Source organism: Xyrauchen texanus, chromosome 41 (assembly GCF_025860055.1).
Source record: "Xyrauchen texanus isolate HMW12.3.18 chromosome 41, RBS_HiC_50CHRs, whole genome shotgun sequence".
In the NCBI taxonomy this organism is placed as follows: Eukaryota; Metazoa; Chordata; class Actinopteri; order Cypriniformes; family Catostomidae; genus Xyrauchen; species Xyrauchen texanus.
Window position 1 is genome coordinate 13,624,869 of NC_068316.1, and position 22,767 is coordinate 13,647,635.

The 22,767-nt window shown below is 39.9% G+C and overlaps 1 protein-coding gene across 1 annotated transcript in view; it reads left to right on the top strand.

Moving 5' to 3' along the window:
- zfhx4 (zinc finger homeobox 4) overlaps positions 1-4,712 on the top strand; it is a 90,977-nt gene extending 86,265 nt beyond the window's left edge. The window contains exon 10 of the mRNA XM_052113754.1: positions 438-4,712. Coding sequence (XP_051969714.1) covers positions 438-1,891 — 1,454 coding nt within the window. The 3' untranslated portion in view covers positions 1,892-4,712. The remainder of the gene's footprint in view (positions 1-437) is intronic.
- The last annotated feature ends 18,055 nt before the right edge of the window (positions 4,713-22,767 follow it).

Genomic DNA, 22,767 nt, shown 5'->3' on the forward strand with positions numbered 1-22,767 from the left:
TAGTATGACATAAACACAGAGTGTAGTACCTTTATGAACAATTTATGCATTAAATGCACTTGGTGCTACTGCCTATATGCTTCCTTCTGCTGTTCTTCCTTCTTCCTTCTGGACTGTGACATTCCCTGATACATTAGAAATTAGGAGTTGTAAAGACATGTAATGCATGCATTCACTGCAACATTGTGGAACTCTTTACTTTGAGAACAATTGCTTTCATGCGGAATACTTTACTTTGCGAATAATTGCTTTCATGCTTGTGCTTTTTTATTATTGTGTCTTTTGTCATCTTTGTTTCCTTTTTAAATAATGTGCTTGTAAACGTTTTGATCCATCACATTACATCTTAGGGAGAGCCCCAAAAGTCATTTCTTGCAAAGTGTAGGAGTGATTCTGTGGTCAAATATTTCAATATTATCTAAACCACTGTATTTCAGCTTTAGCGTCTCCTGGTGCTGGCATGCTTGGGTTCCCTACTCCAGCCACCCCTTCTCCTGCTATGTCTCTCAGCAGTACCCCAACCAAGACTCTTCGTCAGACACCTCCTCCTCCTCCTCCTCCACTCCCCGCACTTCCTCTTCCTCCCACTCCTTTGGCAGCAAATCAGACTGAGCAGCATATTAAAGAATCTGAGAAAGACAAGAAGTTAGAGAAGCCTAATGTCAACAAAGAAGCCAACACTGCCCGCCCCGAGACCCCAATTGTGAAAAAAAGGGAAAAGCCTTCGCCGCCACTCTCGATGATTGGAAAATTGGGAAGTGAGGCTCCAGTGGACCCAGCACAACTGCAAGCACTTCAGAATGCCATCGCTGTTGACCCAGGCTCCTTCTTAGGGGGACAGTTTTTGCCTTATTTCATCCCTGGCTTTGCATCTTGCTTCTCACCCCAACTTCCTGGTGGAGTGCAGGGGGGTTATTTTCCTCCTCTCTGTGGAATGGAGAACCTGTTCCCCTATGGCCCTGCTATGCCTCAGGCTATTGCTGGGCTTTCTCCTACTGCCTTGCTGCAGCAGTACCAACAGTACCAGCAGTCCCTCCAGGATTCCTTACAGAAACAGCAGCAGCAGAAAACGCCCCCTATGAAGTCACAGAGTGCACAGAGCAACTCTCTCAAACCAAAAGAGGCTACCGAATCTAAGGATGATAAAGGCTCTTCAATAGAAAGCACAAATGAAGAACCCCCAACAAATACCAAAAGTTCAGGCTTTCCAGATGCGTTTATCGTTCCGTCCATCAAACACGAATTTATATGCAGAAAGTGCCAGATGATTTTCGCTGATGAAGACTCAGCAGCTCGTCATCAGAAGTCCTTCTGTTACTTTGGTCACCCTTTTATCGATCCGCAAGAGACAGTGCTTCGTAAGGCAGTAAGCAAGTATAATTGTGTAGCCTGCAAAGTGTCTGTCAGTGGGAACGAAGCACTTGGCCAACACCTTCAGTCGAGCTTGCACAAAGAGAAAACAATCAAACAAGCAATGAGAAATGCCAAAGAGCATGCTAGATTATTACCTCACTCAGTCTGCTCCCCTTGTCCTAACACCACATCTACCTCGCAGTCTGCAGCTTCTTCTAATAACACCTTGCCTCATCTCTCTCACTTGTCCATGAAGTCCTGGCCAAATATTATTTTCCAGGCATCAGCCAGGAAAGCTGCTTCCTACCCATCTGCTTCTCCTCCTCTCCTTTCCTTGCCTTCAACGGTTACCTCAACTTCGTGCAGCACCTCAGGGGTTCAAACCTCACTACCCACCGAAAGTTGTTCAGACGAGTCTGACAATGAGTTAAGCCAGAAGCTGGATGACTTAGATAACACGTTGGAAGTCAAGGCTAAGGCAACGTCTGGCCTAGATGGCAATTTTAGTAGTATCAGAATGGATATGTTCAGTGTGTAGGAGTGAAAAACGGATCCCTTGCTTAAAATAATAATAAAAAAAGACTTTTAACCGCAGTTCCAAAGTTTCTCTAACCCAAAAAATTACAGTACCAAAAGATTGACTCAGGATTGTTTTTCCCATATTGATATGCTGGCAAGATATTGATTGATTTTTGTTATGGACAGAACTATTGCAGATGCTTGACTGAGCTTATATTGTATACAAAAAACATGGAATAGGAAAACACAAGTTCTTTTGGAGCTTGATTCAAGCCAAAAATTCTCACGATAGCAAATTGCACCTCAGCTGGATTGATTTCCAAATGCTAGCATGTACTGTATGGGATAATGATCCAGAACTTTCAAAGAGAATTTCTCTTAGTTTAGTTAGGTGTAATTCAGTAGCTTTAAATTCTCAGGTCAGAACATAACATTTCTCATTTGTTGAAACAGCGAATAAGCCTGCTTATAAATGGCTTTTACCAAAACATGTCAAGCTTTATTGGAGGCATTTCCTTGATGTGTGTAGTGTACCAAGAGACAATATAACTGTTACAGGACAACTCGCATATCCTTTTAGTTTGCCCTACAAAAAGAGTATGGTATTACCACTGAGGGAATTTAGAATGGTCAAGTAATGTGTATGCCCCTGTGTTTGCCAGTTTGTATTTCCACAAGCTGATATTATATACAACACCCTTTTTGTTCTTGTAGAATATACTAATAATCTGTGCCAACTCTTACCTTACCTTTCTTTTACCTCTCATCACACCCTTTTCTGAAGAGGTAATAATTCTAGTTTTGATAGTCTCTTGAAGATTATGTGAATAGGACATTTTTCATTTGTGAATTGCTATACTGTTACGGTACTTGCTTGTGTCTGGACTATAGTGCACTTATTTGATTTCTTTTTGTTTTTTGGTTTTTTTGTTATTTGAGGTAGGCCATGTCTTAATTTAATAGATATCAGTTTCAAGTGTTTGTTTGTCTGTCTGTTTGTTTGTTTTTAAATATTATTTGTGTCTAGTTGAGCAGCAGTTTAGTCCACATTTGTTAGACGTTTGACACCTAACAATCCAGTGACATTTAACAATTGGTGCATCCATGAAAGTAGTACTGTACACTTGAAACTGTAAAAGTGCAAGTTTGACAGAATATGGTATGAACATTTGCTTCAATTAAACAAGAAAGCTGCTTAAAAAAAAGAGGGGTGGGGGGGTGGGGGTCAGAATTCCTTTTTTTTTAATATAAAAATTAAAATATTTTTTCCTTTACGTGTAGGACTGAACACAGTGTTACCACTATACACTGCCATATAGTGGAGAGGCTGTTTCTTCCATTCTACTCTGGGCACTTCTGTTAATGTCATGAAAATAGGCAATTTTCCATCATATTTAGTGATTCGTGGGTTACAAAGTATTATCATCGTTAAGCTGCTACTGTGTAATGTTTTTGTCTTTATTTTATTTTATTTTTTTATCGCTTGCCATACAATTTCAGCTTCCTGCTTGACAGAATACTGATTCTTGAATCATATTGCTTTACTGTCTTTGTTTTGTTTAATTTTTTGTTTAAATTTTTTTTTTGGCTGTGTAACTTAAAGAATGTGAACGCTGTCAAGGGTGTTGAATTTTTACGAATCACTTTCTGTTTTGATACGGCTGGACAATGTGATTCATTCCAAAGTAACAGAAGGCTTAATGTATGAAAGTAAAAGGCTTGTGAACAAAGAAAGCTAAGCTGTTGTACATATTCGTAGTTGGCTGTGCATGGTACAAATTTATTAATATGAAGAAATGCAAAAATGTATTGCTTTTGGTATTCCTATTCTGAGATGAACAAGTAGCATGTAATGCAACTGTTTGACAGGTTAAATCAAATCATGCTTAAAAATTGTTTCAAACGATGAAATTAAGTAACATTTCACTTTACTTTTAATTGCTGTACAGGTGATTTTCTTTTTTGTTAAAGGTAAAATGTCACCGTTTTTAATTCTCTTTTTTTGTGGACTTTTTAATGTTCTTATTTGGATTTTTAATATTTTAACGCTTATTTTAATCCTGAAGACACTTTTTGATTGTGTTTCACAAGAGACATCTTGGCCTCCTAAGGTGCAATCCTGCCTCTGTCCAAAACATGAGCGACTGTCCTGATTCCAAAGGCTTTTAGAACTCTGTTTTTGCCTTTCCCTGTATGTGGAATAGCATTTCAAGACTGAACTGTCAGCTAGCACCATGCGCTAAGGTGTTAGCCTGGACCAGAATGCTTCCCACACAACGGACTGGTAAAGCAAAAAAAAAAAAAAAAAAAAAAAAAAGGACGGTCCAGTAATGTAATTGTACATAAATGTTGCAACTGCACAGCAGCCAAAAAACCTTTCTACGGATGGACAGTGTCAAGCATGGGAGGACAACCTTCTAAAGGTTGAATTTAGGATTGTTCTTCTGGATATCAAAGGGATGATCAAGGCGTAATCATATTCTACACAATACGTACTTTCAACGCCTGGGTAACATACTGTAGGAAATGCACCCCAAGGTTTTAATAAAAAAAAAGATGCCCCTATGGCTAAAACTTTAAATAAACTAAACCAAAAATGTTATTGATGTTTTATATATAGAGAGTAGTCTCATTAGTTTTTGTTACTGTAATGTTTGAGGTTTCAGCTGTACCGTATTACGGTATTAACATGGTTTTGAAACTTTTTTATTTTGTCACAGACCTGTTGTCATAGTTGAAATGACGTTTATTGTAGATGGTATTTGAACAACTTCTTCTGGAAATAGTTCATCAAGTATGTTTGTTGCTTATTGTTGTGATACATTAAAAACTGTATCTGCAAACCATTTCTGGGTCTGGTATCACTGTCTGTTTGTTTCTCTATTCTCTGAGGTGGACCTACACAATATTAGGCAGGTGGTTTTAATGTTGTGGCTGATCGGTGTATAGTACAAGGATCAGTATCTTTAAATAACATTGTATTTAATACATCCTTAGTCTATTCTTAACACTGAGCTCATACTGCCAGTGAGGTAGAGGTGACGTTATCCCTAAATCTATACTGAGAAGAACATTTTTAATTTCACATGGTATGCCTTTAAATTTTATTTGCTTGTAATCTGTCTTTATCCAGATGCAATGGATTATCTCTAGAAGTGTCAATCCTTCTGCAGGTATTTGTCTAAGCTTCTCCCCTGGAAGAGATAATGCATATATAATGGATTATTCGTAGATCTACCAAGCAAATCATCTAACCGTGAGAATTTTTGAAGTTAACTGCTATTCTACAGAGAAACAAAAGGACTTCAGGTACGTTTGTTTTAATCCCTAGTCATTTTTAATCAAACACGCACACAAAGCAAAAGAGAGAATTTCAGTGAACTGAATGTTGTATATAAAGTAGCATTTGAATTCAAATGAACCAGACAATCTTTACCTGCACTTATTTTCTGCAGCCATGTTTAGATAAACAAGGTTTTTGGAATATCGTCTTTCATCCGAGAGTACCCTCTTTTCAGACCAAATCCAGGCCAAACTTTCCCACTCCTGTGACTAGAAAATGACCCAACCAAGCCAAGGAGTTTAGCCCAGTTTGGACAAAGCTAATACCTTTGATCAGAGTCTGGAATCAAAATATCTTTAAGCACATCCAAATCATTATTTGCATATTTGTTCAATTATTTTTATTCTAACAGATGTTTCTCACAAATCTGTTTTGCAGCCCAGTGTTAAGGGATCTGAGGACACTTGGATAATATTCCTGTTATTTTTACTGTATCTTACTACTCCACATTGTAAGGGGTCACAGCATTTTGTGATTGGATAGGGTTTGACCTTTGGAAGAACAATAGCAAAAGGTATTTGAGTTCTGCCCTCTCCCCACACTTTTCTCTAACTTTCCACAGTTGTTTGCTGACATTTATGACTCAAGGACTTATCCCAGTAGCTCTTTATGTATCCTGTGTCACGTGATCTTGGCAGATTGTTCTATTGTTTTGCTCTGTGAGGACATCTGATGTTAATCCACAGACTTGCACTAAACAATCCACAGTCAGCCAGAGTTTACCCGACCACTCTTGGATATTTTGACAACTGTCCTTGTAAATTGTATTCATAACACATCATCATCAACATACGGGCTGTCAGTTCATAAAGGAATAGTCCACCCCAAAATTCTAAAATGATTTACTCTTATAAGCTTCTTCTGTGGAACGTAAACCCAACAACAGTATGCAGAATGTTAACCTCAGTCACCATTTCATGGTACAGTATTGGGTGAACTATACCTTTAATAGTCTGGAAGATGGTTGGAATACTGAACATTTTTAATTATTTCAACGTTTATCTGCCACTGATATACTTGGAATTTCAGCAAACAGATAATTAAACCTATTCTAATGGGATGCTTGTCCTAGTCAGTACTTACATGGTCAAATAGATGACGCTCAGCGCATGTGTCATATGCTGAAGTTTATTGACACACTTACGGTTGATGTTTTCTCAAAACATCTGCCAGGTCTGGGAACAGTAAACTGGATGAAAAGTGATTAGATCTTTGTCTGTCTTGCCACTGAAATCTCAAGTGTAGAATACTAATTCCTGTATTTGGTTTCTGTATTCAGGTCTGTCATTTTTAACAGATTCAGCTAGAATTCAATTCTGCACATGGGAATGTATCATTCCTGCATGATCCTTAAATATTAGATATATTAACTGTTTTCTGCTTTTTCATTTTTTTTTTTTTATCTTTGCAAATTTGCTAAATTGTGCAAAGCACACAATTATTTTTTGTAAATGATCTAAATTCCTAGAATTTATTGTATTTATTACAATCCATGTTCTTGGTAGTTTCTTTCTTACCAAGGCAACTTACAGCTCTATTTTATTTGTGTGTTTATTTTTTAAATGACAGTCTCTCGGATGATTAAAAAAAAAAAATCATTCCACATTCAGTCTTTTTTCCTTTCTCTTGTTCGTGTGTTTGTTTGCCTGCTTGCTTGTTTGTGGATTTCTATTTTCTGTCCTTCTTTAATCTTCCCCCTTTCTTTATAATCTCTTTCTCTCCTGCTCTCACCACTGATCATAAGAGCTATTTTAGAGTCTGTTCTTTGATTCATAAACTCTTTTCCACACACCTGCGCTTCATTTACCATGCTGCACCTGAGCGATCCCACCAGATGTGTGTGCATTTACACTTTAGACAAAATTGCTAATAATTTATGCTGCTCTGACTTTAGAGGCCTTGTATTAATAGAACAACTCAGTGTTTGTGACATTGGTATAGATCAGTTGCCTAATTGCATTTTTTATTTTTTTTTGTAATCATCATTACTGGCTAGGTGTATTTTTAGTCGACTCGGTAGCTGTCAGGTGTGTTCAACTCAAAATAAATACTTTATAATAAACGTTGGATGTGACTGCCAAAAACATCTGTGTAACTAAAATCACGACAGAACTAAAAGTTAACCTTAAAAGGATAATACAGCTAGAAATAAAATTTTATGTTATCATTTACTCTACAAACCCATATATATGATATGATACTGCATGAAATGGATCACATTATCCTGTGCAAATCTTGATGTTCGCTCATGGCGAGTTATTGAGCTTGTGAGATGTCCCAATACTATTTCCCCCCTCTCTCCCCAATACTTCCTTTCACTCTACATTGTCCTATCCCATAATGGCTGGCTCCTAACATTGCCAGTTTCCATGTAGGTGATGTGCTCAACGTACTCTATATAAGAAATGGGAGAGTAAGGAGACTTGGGAGATATCTAAATAAGCCAGAGAGCTACACCTCTGAAACAAATGCTTGCAAAAAAGATGCTGTTTTGAACCCGCTGGGACTTCCCAGGCAGATTGTTCTATTGTGTTTCCCCGATATGCTCAGAAAACCACACCTCTCAGATGGCTTGAGATGAAGGTTAGGAGACACTATTGCTTAAGACAGATAAAACTAGTTGTATGATACCATCCCTCACAGAGAAATGTCTTATTTCCTTCTCCCAAACAAAACAATATTTCTCTGCTGATGTTCAATGCATTTTAGTTGAGGCCATACATCTAAAAGAACCTTGTGAGTTGTTGAACACCTGAAGCATTGACAACATTTGAAGAGCAGCGCTCAGTTTTGTAGATTTCACATTACAATTTTTTTTATTTTTTTTTTATTCCTAGTGACAGATCTTTGTAAAGATCAGTTTCTGTTATAGAACCGCCTGTTTTGTGCTCCAGCCTGTTTATTTTGTTCCTCAAAGTAGAACTCTTTTTTTAGGAGCTCTTAAGATTGCTGAATAGGAAAATGGCTTTTATAACTTTCAGCTTTAATGTTTGTAAAATCAACAAATAGTTATGGGTATTTCAGCTGTGTGGGGAGGGCATTCTTTCAACGGGCTGAAATAGCAGATGCTTTTTTTAAACCCATCCAATAAGGTCTATTGAAATTACACAAAATCTGTGCAGTATTCATAGACAATCTTTAACATGCAAAACCAAATGTCTAACGTAAACATATACCAGAGATGAGTATTTGCTAGTCCTATTTTGTTGACAAATATTGCTTGTGATGTTTTTGTGTTTATGTATGATGTCACTATGATTTAGACAGACAGATCAAAGTTAAAATATACTATAAAAATGCCACAATGTATGAATACACATCTGGGATTTATCCAAATAAGTCTGTGATGACTGGCCACATGTCCAGGGTGTTTCCCTGCCTTCAGCACGAGACAGCTGGCATAGGCTCCAGCTCTGCCTGCGACCCTACTTAGGACAAGCGGCTATAGAAGATGGATGGTAAATATGATTTCCAAAATTTTGTAAATTAATTATAAAATAAGCAAGAATAAAATAATCTGTTCTTGAAAAAGTACATTTGTTTTTCATCATTTACTCACCAACATGTTCCAAACTGTTGACATTCTTCAGTGGAACATGTTAGGGTCTGGCAGCCACTGTCACATTTCACTTTCATAGCATGTTTTTTCCATAAAAAGAAAGTGAATGGTGACTGAGGCTGTCATCTGCAGAAGAAAGAGAGTCATACGGGTTTGGAACAACATCACTGTGAGTGAATGATGACAGAATTTTCACTTTTGGGTAAACTATCCCTTTAAATCTGTCCTTATTTGAAGGGAACAGTAAAAGTATCCTTTTGAAAGTCTCTTTAGTCTAAAAGTGTCTGTTAAGGGCATTGGTGTAAATATTAATGTAAAATAGTTTGGATTTGCTTTTCTTCTTAATGTGTCCTGAAAGAAGTAATGCCAAAACCTAAATCCATCTTTTAATTTACTTCCAACGCACGTACCACTGGGACTGCCATGAACTGAGGTTGACACCTCATATTTGCATTTAATTGTTTCTAACACTGGAAACAACACTATGACAACCACAGTAAACATGTCATCTTTCATAACACTTTAAATACATTTCAAAAAGTATTTAAGCAGAGGCCTGAATTGTAATGAGTGCTTGGTCATTTTCGGAAATAGAGCTAATATTGTGAATGAATAAGCTAAAGGTCCTGGTCTAACTCCTCGCCGTTCCAAACCCATATAATTATTCCATGGAACACATAAGGAAATATTTAGCAGAACGTCCACGCTGCTCTCCTCTGTATAATGAAAGTAGGCCAGGAACATCTGTGGTCACCATTCATTTTCCTTGAAGGAAAAATAGCAACAGTGACTTTCTGCTAAATCTAAATATCCTAAAGGAAGAAAATGAGACAGGTTTGGAACAACATGAGGGTGAGTAAATGGTTCAGAATAAAAATTTTGGTTTAACTGTCCCTTTACCACCTACTGCACACTGTAAAAAAATTATTTTATAATAATTTTGTAATTTTAACGGTTAAAGATTAATTGATTAACGAGTATTAACTGTAAAATATACAGTACATTTTTTTAATATATTTTAAAAGTCAATACAGTATGTATATGTAAAGAACATTAATTTAGGTAAAAATTTACATTATGTTTAACAAGAGAGTACATGCACTATTTACAGTAAGTTATTGTTAAAATTACAGTAAAAACAATAATCGGGCATTACCACAATTTCATCATATTTCATTTTATTTTATGGGAACAGTTATGTTTCTTTTTATTTTAAATACCAGTTACGTACATTGGGGTGTTCTGTTTTATATTTAATGTAGTTGAATTAATGTTTCCTGCATTATTTAAATGACACGTGTGTTAACATGACGGTGTTTAGTGTTTGTGTGAGTAACACTGAGCACTGTCTCTACGTGTTTATTGGTCATTGCTCCTGAAGAGCCACTTTTGGTGAACTTCAAGTCATCGTGTGCTCTTCTGTGATTTTATGGTGATTAGCAATACCTTTTAAAGTAAAAAGCAGATTTTTCAGATTCAGAAGGTTAATAATACTCTATATGGTGTTTTATTTATTTACTGTAAATTGAACAGATTTCCTATTTTATTTTTTTTATTTATTTACACTGCCATTGTGGTCATGTAAATTACAACAGATTTAAACAGTAAAATGTACAGGTTGATCTGAAAAGTTGTTTACATTTGTACTGTATTTTTTTATGTAATTATTCTGGCAACCACAGCTGCCAGTTTTATTTATTTATTTATGTATTTTCTGTAAATAATAAAAAAAATATTTTTTTTATATTTTTAATTTTTTATAATTGTGTGCATTAATGGGTTACACTAATGAGTTTATTTTAGTTTATTTTTTTATTTTTATTATTAGAGTATGCAAAATGTATCATTGTCATTACTTAATAATTAATTAAAAGATATTTAGGTAGCCTACATCCCATCTCTCAGTCTTCCTAAATTCACAAAACATCTTTGCATTATGCATATTCAGACTCTGAAATGAATTTCAGAGCCCACATGCATGTTACTGACTACTTCTGGTGCAATGTTATTCATTTATTCATTGCGGAGATGTTGAACAAGAGGCCAACCATTGTGTTGTAGGAGAGCTGTTGTGTGTTTTGGCAGCACATGTCTGACAGAGCTTAGTCTTGCCTGTATATTTACAAAGAGCACAGCCAGATGTAAACTACAAACCAATGCATCAAACACACATATCTGTGCTACACAAAAGGCCTTCTCATTTACGAACATGGGACTTGGATAACAAACATTTTCCTTTCTAAACTGTTTACAGCTCAAATGAGCTTCTCAGATCTGTGAGATTGGGCGATCACAGGGCGCTTTAAATGATCTGTTGAACTCAAGTGACGTCATTAGTTGTTTGGAACTTTTGTCACTTTTTTCATTTAGATTACTCATGCATAAATGCAGGTCATATTTCAGTATGTTTTTGCCATAGTATGCATTTTCGTTTACAGCCATTATTACAGTCAACCTTAATTTACTCTCAAACGCATACATCGGGTCTTTAGTGACCCAGGACCTCATTTCACCCCCTGTATCTCATCCATTTTTTGGAGTTGTGCCCACACTTCTTTAGTATTTCTCAATCTTTCTCTTTTAAATAGTGTAACACACACACACTTTGTTACTCACAAGAGAAAATAGTACTGTATTCAAAAAAATAATAATTATATCACTTTGATTTTGTGTGCAACAATGGTAAATTTTCAGTATTCCATATGTGTGAACATACATATTATACATGCTATTTCTTACTCAAGGTGGCGCTGTTGTTTCAGTGATTGACTTGATATACATTTGACATTGCTATTTGATGAAGAAACGTGTAAGTAAACTATAGCAAGTACAACACATGAACAGTATGACATGACTATTGTCATTTGGCTGTACTACTGAAATTATGTAAATTGTTTGTCTATTTATTCATAATAAGTGCCTGAGAGCCATGTATTTTATGTGTTATATATTAGAAATGCCCTAACATTGGATTGTTTCAAGAAATCTTTTCAAACTTGTTTTTATTGATAAGAAGATTGCTCTCTATTAACTTCTCTTTTGTTATTTTTACATTCTTATATTTGTATGCTCTTGTGCATAACTCTATACTGTAGCACTTTGGGTATGAGAAAAAGCGCATTACAAATAAAATGTATAATTATTATTATTATTATTGTTATGTGTTTGACAGCCAGTTGCGTCTCATGACATTTCAGAGTGAAAGTAATGAATCCTGTTCTAGATTTCTGCTTATTTGTTGCATTATCGCTTTCAAGCATGAAAATAAAACATCAAAATATAAATGTATTCTATTATTTTCAAAAAAAAAAAAAAAAATTTAATTGTCAAATTAAAATTTGACACTATCTGGGGATTTTGTTCATCCATTTTTGATAGCTATGTGTGCCAGGTCTCAAAAGACCCGAATATATAAGTGTTTGGTGAAATTCCCATGCATTTAAAGATTAAAGGGAAAGTCAAGTCATTTTTATTTGTATAGCGCTTTTCACAACACACATCGTTTCAAAGCAGCTTTACAGAAAATCATGCATTACCAGAAAATGAAACTGCAATATCTATAAAGTCTTAGAGTCATCAATGTGTACTTTGATTAAATTTGATTGTAAATTGTGTATAAAAATACATTATTTAATAATTAAATAATAACTGTATTTTGAACCCCAGTGAGCAACCTGAAGGTGACTGTGAAAAGGAACACAAAACTCTATAAAATATTCTTTAATGGAGAAAAATAACCTTCACCCATAAATTTAAGTTCTGTCATCATTTACATGTTGTTCCAAACCCATATGACTTTATTTCTTCCATGGAACACAATATTGGCAATATAACAGTTATAAAATAGTGTATCTTTGCATATTTACTTTAGTTACTCATAAATCTAGAGTTTGCTGAGAATTCCTCATTTTCCTCAGACAATCCACTGAATACATGCCAGCCAATAGGAAGGTTATACAAAGGTAACTTCCTGATCTATGTATGTGCGAGTCAATATAGTGACCTCCTCAGTCCGAACTGAATTAGTAATAGACCACTGTTTCATTTGAGGATTCATGGTTATTTTTTGTACTCTTTCTGCTTTTTTTTTTTTTTTTTTTTTTAAGCACTGTAGAGCAAAGAAAGAGTAAAACCAAAGTGCATTTTGATTAGATTTATATTATACATTTTAAATATATGTGGAAGTGGAAACTGATAGATGCCCAAAAGTAGATACAGCTAAAAACACTGTTTTGAGATGCCTTAGACTAGTTCAGGGATCTAAATGTTGTGTATCCGGCAGGACTGATCATGAGGGTCTTTGGAAAATAATGGTAAACACTAAGTGAAAATAGACTTGTTTATGAATACTGAAAAAATTCTCTTTTTTTTTAAGAATACTGCTGCAAAATAAAAAATATATAATAATAAAAAATAAAATAACCAAAATAATAAAATGTTGTACCCAAAGTTAGCAGGAAGGCAGGAAGACAGTAGTGAAAAAGAAACATGTCATAATGGATGTCAGTAGGCAACAACTTAAATGTCAAATAATGCTCAGAATAAGGGTTAATACTGAATACCAGCAAATTGTCACCAAGTAAACAACTACTTAGCTACTTCCATACGGCTAGAACACTTAGCATTGCATGTCTGTGCAAAGTAATTAAAGTAAAATAGTATATATATATATATATATATATATATATATATATATATATATATATATATATATATATATATATACTGTACATATAGATAGATGATAGTGTTTCAAAAATACTAAAAACATTTATTTAGTATTTATTTCAGGTTTTATCATCATTCATGTGGTAAGTTGCACAGACAATGCTGATTAATTCACATTCAGTATGAATGAATGAATTTTGCCATTAAGGTTTGGCCTAACTCAAGGACGAAGGAACAGTGTCTCTGGAGAGAATCGTTTTTTTTATTTCTGCTTAACCAAGACTCCACCATTATTGCTCAAGTAGCTCTGCTGCTGCCATATTCAAATGTCAGAACTTGTCAGTACTATCTGGTGTCAACGAGAGGATATCATGTAATTGTAGTACTCCGTCTTGCTCAGCTACTGAGCTGGTGGAGAAGCGTGGTACTTCACCAGCACTGCATTACGATTGAATAGGTGAAAACAACCATTAAAATGCCAAATTACCAGACGTGCGACCATCTCATGGTGAAGTCTAGTCTTTGTGATGAAGCACCCGGCCCCCCAGAGCTGAAATTCACAAATGGCATCTCACAGGAAAGATGGTGTGGCATTGTAGACTTGGCGGGGCGGACGCCTATAAATCACCGAGGGGTAAAGGGTTTTTAATGCAGCACTCTGCTCTCGCTGCCTCCATTTTCTGTCACAGCACAGTAAAAGATGAGAGGCCCAGGGGGAATACCAGCCCCCGAGATGCTTTGAGTAGAGCTGTAGGTCATGCTGTGTGCCTCTCAATGGATAAATACATAAATACATGCAGTGATGCTACACAAGCTATAAACAATGCTGTGGAATAAAAATGTACACACAAATTGTTTTACAATAAGCACTTCAAAATTAGTTCTTAATCAGTATTTTTGTCTTGTTTTCCAGTAAAAACATCTAAACATCCTTAAAACAAAATTGACTTGAGAAAAGATTCTCTTGTTTTTAGAGAATGTATCTTGAATTATTGTTTTTATCCCATGGGCATTGTATTTCTTGTTTTAAGCATAAACCTCAATACACTTGGTTAGATTTATGCATAAAACAAAACTAAAATGTTCAGAAAAATAAATGTTATAATTTAAGATACAAGATATATTCTATGAAAACAGCAAAGCATTTGCTCCTCAAATCAATTTATCTTGATGTTTAGATATTTTTAATAGAAAAAGGCTGATCATTTTTTTTATGTATTAAACGGCCCAAGTAATCAACAACAACAAATAAATAAATTGAAGACTGCCTAATTGAAGATTAAAGTTTGACAAGACCCCAATTTATGTTGTTTTTTAAATAATTATTTGTTATTTATTCATTTATTTTGAGGAATAATCACCGTACAATACAGAGGGAAAAATAAGCTTTAATGATGTGCACTGCATGTTTGAAAGATTTAAAACATGTCCATCATTTCATATTTACATATTTCAGATTTGTTTATGATGGTGCGTGTTATAATTGAATGTGTATGACATTTGTTCAAACCGAACATACACACTGCAGATCTACTAAATGTAGCATCTGTTTTAATACAGTAATACAGTTTAAACAGGCAAACAGAACGATGGAAGAATAATTGAGCTTTTCATATGTGTGGTTCAAGCAGCAAGTATGGTCAGAAAGGATCATGCAGGGTTCCAAACTGATGCCGAGCCACAGCTGTTATGAATGCAAAGCAATCAGTACGGGCATAAAGAGGGCAGCCGGTCCTCATACAAGTGCAGTGTCACCACTCTATTAAGGACAAGACCCTGTTTTGATGACTGAAAGATATCTTAGAGTTGACTTTCATTTTCATGTATTGACAATGACCTTTGGGGGGTAAAAAAACACACCTTTTGTTGAATTAAAAGGTATGTCTTACATTGGTGAATAGAAGTGCCCTGATTTCCAGCATAAAAATATGTGGGATTTTCTAGTATCAGATCACACATGCATAGCTTTGTTTCGCACTGAAACAAGCATTTGAGCAATTTTCTCCTGCTGCATTCTAACATTACATTTTTTGTTCAGTAAACAATGGATAAAAATTAGATTCTGAGACAGCAGGTGAGCAGGAGACAGTTCACTCAGTCTGTATGTACCCCTGTAAAAAGAAGCCACAACATGCATGAAAATCAAGTCCTCCTTTTTCTGATCAGTTTTCCATGTTTGGAGGGGCATTTGCAAACAGAACAAATTCTATAGCTGAGGTTAATCTTTGCAGACATATCTGGTTCTCAGATTTCCAGTTGAAGTTCACAGTCAGACACAGTATGCAGTATGGTTTCCATGGAAATGGGGAAATTATTTTCTTGGCCAGCTGCAGTGAAATGAACATCTGTATTTTGTCATTACCGTTCATGTGATTTGTACATTAGATGTCTTTTTGTTTTTTTTTGCATCCATCTAGTAAACATTATCATCTCATTGGCTATGTTCTTACCACATCCTGAATATTGCGCAGTACACACTGTATATTATTTATAAAAGTGAAACAATAGGGATTATTTCACATTGTTGACACATGACCTTATGTTGCTAAGTGGTTTAGAGTTTAATCCTTGAAAGTGACGACGGTTATTTTGCATTCTATTAATTATTTATTGGCAGTCTGAAAAAAGCTGTCAACTATCATGTCTTTTGTTCATTACACTGGAAATCGAAGGTCAAGTCAAACACATTAAATGTGACATACAGTGTTGCACACAGTGTACTTTGTATAGTGCACATTTTGACAAATGTACTAGGTCATCTGTGTATTCTATGTATTCAGAAAATGGTATGCAATATACTGCAGAAATATGCAGTATGATAGTATTAAAATTTGTATATTTTTGATAATATTTTTAACAATAATTCTAAGTCAGTTTAAGAAATGGTATTACTAGATATCATCTGGTAGACGAGGTAATGTTCCCTACCAGATAAAATTCCCTGTTAAATCCCCTTGACATGAGCTGACTGTCATTAGGGCACAAGTTCAACTTTTTTCGATCTCTCTTATAGGCTGCACACTACATTCTTTCATGTGCAAGGTTTCAATCAAAATTGCTACTTGATTATCAAAACTTTCAAAGCACTTACAAATTGTCTTAAACTGCAGGAAATTCAAGGGAACATCTGGAATTATGTCTGCAGATTATTTGCAATTTTGTGTGCAGTAGACATCAATGAGAGGCCTGCTCAGACTTTGGCTGGAACCCACCTCACCTCGGGCTCATTACAGTGCAGACTGGCCCATAATCCCCCTTAATTCTTCGTTGTCGTTCATTCTCTCTTTAAGCCACTCTAGTCCGGCACAGCCAATGAGTGGAGGGCCTGCAGAGGCACACAGGTATTGGCTTTTCCTCCAAGGCATGCAGTCTGTCTTTGTAGTTCTCCACAGGAGTCGGCGAGGATATCACTTACCGTGCCAAACTCATTCCCTCCACCTCAGACGTTACCAGCAGATAATGCCAGTGCCAGACTTGCATTCATTAGCATCAGTCCAGAATAGAGAAGCCCAGTGAGACAGAGAGAGGGAGAAGATCTGGAGTAATGCTTGTGTGGGCTTTATGGTGATTCTTCATTGCATGAAGGCAATAATGCATTTTAAAGGTGTCCTGTAATGAGACAATAGCAGTTTGACATGAGTCAGTGAAGAAACACAGATAAAAGGGCCACTGTTGACAAGTTTGTCCAGAAGCTGTTACATTTGCTTTTTATCTATGAACTTAAGGTGATTACATTTAGTTAGGAGTTAAGAGCAGGTGGCAAGTGATGGCAATGGAATTCCTTAAGCATTTTATGCCAGATATTGCATTTGTTTTTTAATGATTTTTGCCATTTCTTAACTCACACATGGACACATAATTTAATTCCAGATTTCTTACTTTCAAAGAATGTGTCTTTCAGTTCACTGTAAGCCATTTAATTAAGCAAAGAATGGCTACAAAAGGTAAGTACTTGTATTACACAGACTAAAATAGAGCGCTTTAATTCTACACATGTTAATCAGAGATATCGATGCCTGACATGAAAGGATCAAGAATATACATGAGCAGGATCAGTCATCAAAGTGTGAATTCTGCTTTGTTCACTGTAACACCCAGTCGTCATGTAACAAGCATGTGAGCAATTTGCAAAGTAAATGGTGTCAAAGTCTGAAGATTTAATAGCTGATTAGAGACAGTGCAACCCTGAGTATAAATGAGATTTGGAGAAGAGTGTAAAATGAGGACAATCTCTTCAGATGAAAAAAATAAGGCTAAAAACTTTCAGTTAAAATGCTACATTTTGCAATTTTATAAACATGTTTAAGGGGATAGCCCCCCAAAAAATAAATAAAAATAATAATAATAAATGAATGCATGTCTTTCACTTTCATTGTATAAAAAAAAAAAAGAAGGAAGACACCATATTTTGTGTTTCGCTGAAGAAAGTCGTATAGGTTTGGAACAATATGTTCTCTTACGAGAGGTTCTCTCTTATTGCGTAAGCTAGCTTACGCTACGGGAAAGATTCATCTTTTCTGAGATATTGAAGCCAAAAAATTATCCTTAATTTTGTATCCATTGTCAACGCAGTGCAGCAACTGCAGACCTTGAGCGGGCTAGCTAGCGAGCTCATTGGTTGCTCTGCGGCAACTGCTGCAGCCTATAGACGAACTTGAGTGAACTTGCGTCCAATGACAGGCGCCCGCGCCGTCACTGTATCAAAGCCCGCCAGAACGGGCGTGGCTAGAGTGCATATAAGCGTAAGTTCGTAGGCTGGAACCCTGATTTTCATCTATTCAGCGAAGCTCTTCGCATCTCTGAACTACAGAAGTCCCGTCGCCGTTCGAGGGGCATCTAGCAAGCTTGGACAGCGCTCGAAGAAGCCGGACGTCTTCGCCACCTTCAGCCATCCTGCGAGCTACGCCATCCGGCGACGTATCCTTTTTAGAGCAAGCTAGTTCCTCAGCGAACTTCACAAAAAGAGCAACGAGCGTCTTTTTAAAGATGCCGCGCCCCTCTCAGCGCCGGAGACCGCCACCTCATCTGCGCTCTCTGCCTGGGACTGGAACATGCAGAGCTCGCCCTCACTGACGGCGGATGCGACCTCTGCGAGGAGCTTCCGATGTCGACCCCGCGGGCTCGACTCAAAGCACTCAAAACCGAAGCCGCCACGCCGCTTTCGCTTCGCCAGCAGAAAGAAGCGCCGCTCCCAAAGGCTGCCGGTACCGGTGTTAGAAGCGACTACCTCGCCGGAGCCTCTCCTCGAGCCTCGCTCACCCTCCCCGCCTCGGGACGCACAGTTGCCGCCAGCGGCCGCACTGTTGCCATCTCGGATGACGAGGCGGAGGATAAGGGCTGCTGTTCCATCATGGCTTCGGACAGCGAGGAGTGGTCAGGCTCCCAAGCCTCCTCCTCGACCCAGGAATCCAGCAGGACCCGCGCCGGAGTCGAGGAAAAACTAACACGCCTCCTCACATAGGCCGTCGACCGCCTCGGGCTCGAGTGGTCACCGCCCTCTGAGCAGGCTCCCAACAGACTCGACGGCTGCTTTCTTCAGAGCTCCCTTCCTGCCGGAACTCCACGCCGAGCTCTCTAAATCGTGGAACGCGCCTCTCTCGGCCAGGAACCGCGCTTCGGTGGACGGCGCCACCGAGAGGGGCTACTCTTCCATCCCCCCGGTCGAGGATTCGGTAGCAGCACACCTTTGCCCGCCCTCCGCGAGATGGCGGTCTAAGCCAGTGCTCCCGTCTAAGGCCTGCAGAACTACTTACGCCTGTATTGGCCGCGCCTATGCCGCCGCCGGCCAAGCCGCATCTGCTCTGCATTCCATGGCCATTTTACAGATCCTCCAAGCGGACCTTCTTCGAGAGTGGGATGAGAAAGGCAGGCACCCAGAGGCTGTTTCAGATCTAAGGAGCGCGACAGAGCTCGCCCTTCGCGCCACCAAAGCTGCAGCTCAAGCCCTAGGGAAGTGCATGCCGCGCTAGCCGACATGGGAGAAGCTGAACGCTCCACGTTCCTCAACGCGCCGCTCTCTCCGTCCGGTCTCTTCGGTTCCGCGGTGAGTGGCATTGTTGACCGTTTCTCGGAAGTCCAGAAAGCCACCCAAGCCATGAATCTCTTCCTGCCTCGTCGCGCTAGCTCCTCTGCAGGCCGCCCACATGACCAGCCTCCTGCACGAGCCTCTTCACAGCGCCCAGCTCAGCAAAGCCAGACTTCTCAGCTCGACAGGGCGGCCGCCCTAGAACGCGCTCAGACAGCTGCCGCAGACCGCCGCCTCGCGGGCCTCGGCCTAAGATTGCGCTGAAACCTGAGCAACCGAAGTCCTCCTAGATTTGTTGAGGAAATGACGGCTCAGTCCGCCGCGGCCGGACCACCGTCAAAGCTTCGCCCCTGTCAGTCCCCTTCTCTCAGGCTACTGCAGTGGTGGATTCAGCAGCCAACAAGCCGGTGATACTGCCCGCTTGCCTGCACTCAAATGCCGCTTTCACGGCGACCCAAATAAATCTTGTAAAAGCAAACATGCCTTATGTGTAGAAAATGTGCCCACAATCCAGTGTTCACCCCTACACACAAGCATTACACTTCCCGTGTCCCTATCAGAGCCCACTCACATAAAGCAGGCACAGCCAGCTCGAGTGTTAGAGTCAATAAACGCCCACCTAATCCCTGCGCGCGCCCTTCTCTGCCCGCTCTGTCACACGGCCTGCAAACACCTCTCTATATGTAAGTCCCATGCCCATGACTATGCTCACAGATCACTTCACAGATGTGACTCTTTCCCCATTCACCTCAATCCGAAGTCACTCACAGAACAGCCTGTCCCTGCTGTCTGCGAGCAGTCATGCATAAGCACAGTAAGCGCTCACACATTCTGTTCAGCTCGCTGTGTGCGGCAATCAGGGCGACTTGGCCATTCACCCTCTAGCTGCTACGCTTCAAAGTGTGGAAAGCTATCCCAGGGATATCCAAATGGGTGTTAAGCACAATAAAACAGGGCTATTAGCTACAGTTCGATCGCCGCCCTCCCGCCTCAGAGCTGGCTCAAAACTACTGTGAACACGGAAGCAGCCTGCATGCTTCGCTCAGAAATAGCAAACCTTCTGTACAAAAGGGCCATAGAGAGAGTGCCACCTTCTCTGAGCGAAGTCGGGTTTTACAGCCGTTATTTTCTTGTCCCCAAGAAAGACGGCGGCCTCAGACCAATATTAGATCTCAGGGTTTTGAACAAGGTGCTCGCAAAAAGACCGCTCAAAATGCTTACAATCAGGAAACTCCTCGCAAGATGTGCGCCAGGGGACTGGTTTATTTCTCTCGATCTGAAAGATGCCTACATTCAGATTCAGATAAATCCCCGTCACAGGCCATTCTTGAGATTCGCCTCGATGGCCAGGTTTATCAATACACCGTCCTTCCGCTCGGCCTGTCTTTAGCACCTCGTACTTTCACGAAGTGCATGGATGCGGCGCCGCACTCCCTGCGGAGTCAGGGCTTGCGAATTCTGAACTATTTGGACAATTGGCTGATTTTGGCACAGTCACATACGGAGCTTCTGTCTCACAGGACAGTTCTCCTCAGTCATCTGAACAGTTTGGGTCTTGCAGTCAATTGGACCAAGAGCTCACTACAGCCCAGTCAGGCAATTTCCTTCCTTGGAATAGAACTAGACTCCATGGCGATGACGGCTCGCTTATCTACATAGCTGCGCCGTGTTCAGCGACTAGCCGCGTCCTTTCAGATGAACAGCCTCACGCCTCTGAAAAAATTTCAGAGAATGCTAGGTTACATGGCCTCAGCCGCAGCAGTACTTCAGCTGGGTTTACTGTGCATGCGCCCGCTTCAGCATTGGCTCGCCGGGCTTGGGCCACGGGCCGCCAGCCGATCAGAGTGACTCAGACCTGTATCTCAGCTCTGCAGCCCTGAGCAGTGGCCGAATGGTATCAGCGGGGAGTGACGATGGGAGCTGTATCTCGCCGAAAAGTCATCTCGACAGATGTGTCCAACACGGGTTGGGGCGCGGTCTGCGAGGGCTCTCCGGTTTTTGGCCTATGGTCAGTTCAGGAAAAGCTCCTTCACATAAATTGTCTGGAAATGATAGCGGTCGAGTACGCCGCCGGCGCTTCCTCCCGGTCATTCAGGGTCACCACGCCCTGGTCCGCTCGACAACAGATCTGTGGTATCCTATCTAAACCGTCAGGGCGGTGTCAGATCCAGGAACCTCTTCCATCTGACAAAACGCATACAGAGTTGGTCCCAGTGCCACCTGCGCTAGCTGAGGGCGACGCACGTGCCAGGCCACCTGAACATCGGCCCAGACAGACTGTCCAGAGACAATATTTCCCCAGGGGAATGGTCCCTGCACGCTCAAACAGTCCAGAAGTTATGGAGCATATTCGGCAGAGCAGAGATAGACCTCTTTAAGGCCAGAAGAGAACTCTCACTGCCCAGTATTTTTCTCGAAAGCTGAGGACGCCGCTGGCCCTGGACTGGCCCAACCGCCCGCTTTACGCCTTCCCTCCCGCCTCGCTATTGCCACAGGTAATGCAGAGGATCAGGGAACGTGTCACTCGGTGCTCCTCATAGCCCCACGCTGGGAGAATCAGACATGGTTCCCGGAGCTTACGCAGCTGTCACTGACAGCCCCGTGGCCCATTCCAGTGAGAGCAGATCTCCTCTCTCAAGCTCGCGGCACGATCTGGCATCCCCACCCAGAGCGCTGGGCTGCACGCATGGGTGATCAACGACTACCCGCCGCTTTGCCAGAAGGAGTAATAAACACTATCATACACGCTAGAGCCCCTTCCACGAGAAGACTCTATGCGTCCAAATGGTCTGTGTTTTCAAAATGGTGCACCGACAGAGACCTGGACCCACGGACATGTGGGGTGTCGCCGCTGCTCGTGTTTTTACAAGAGCTGCTGGATAAGGGCAGATCTCCATCCACGCCAAAGTGATGCGTGGCGGCCGTCGCGGCGCTCGCTGAACCCCTGCACGCCAGTCACTGGGAAAAAATGAGCTGGTCATCCGCTTCCTCAGGGGAGCTAGAAGGATGAACCCCCGCGCTCCCATCGGTTCCTATCTGGGATCTTTCCGTAGTTCTCGAGCTATGAAAGCCCCCTTTCGAACCACTTCAATCCGTGGATTTGAAATACCTTTCACTCAAAACCGCTTTTCTAACTGCCCTGTCATCAGTTAAACGTGTGGGAGACCTTCACGCGCTGTCTGTCACGCTGCTTGTCTTGAGTTTGGACCAAGTGACTCCAAGGTCATTTTAAAGCCTAGACACGGCTATGTCCCCAAGGTGATCGGTACTCCTTTCAGAGCACAAATCATTTCCTATCGG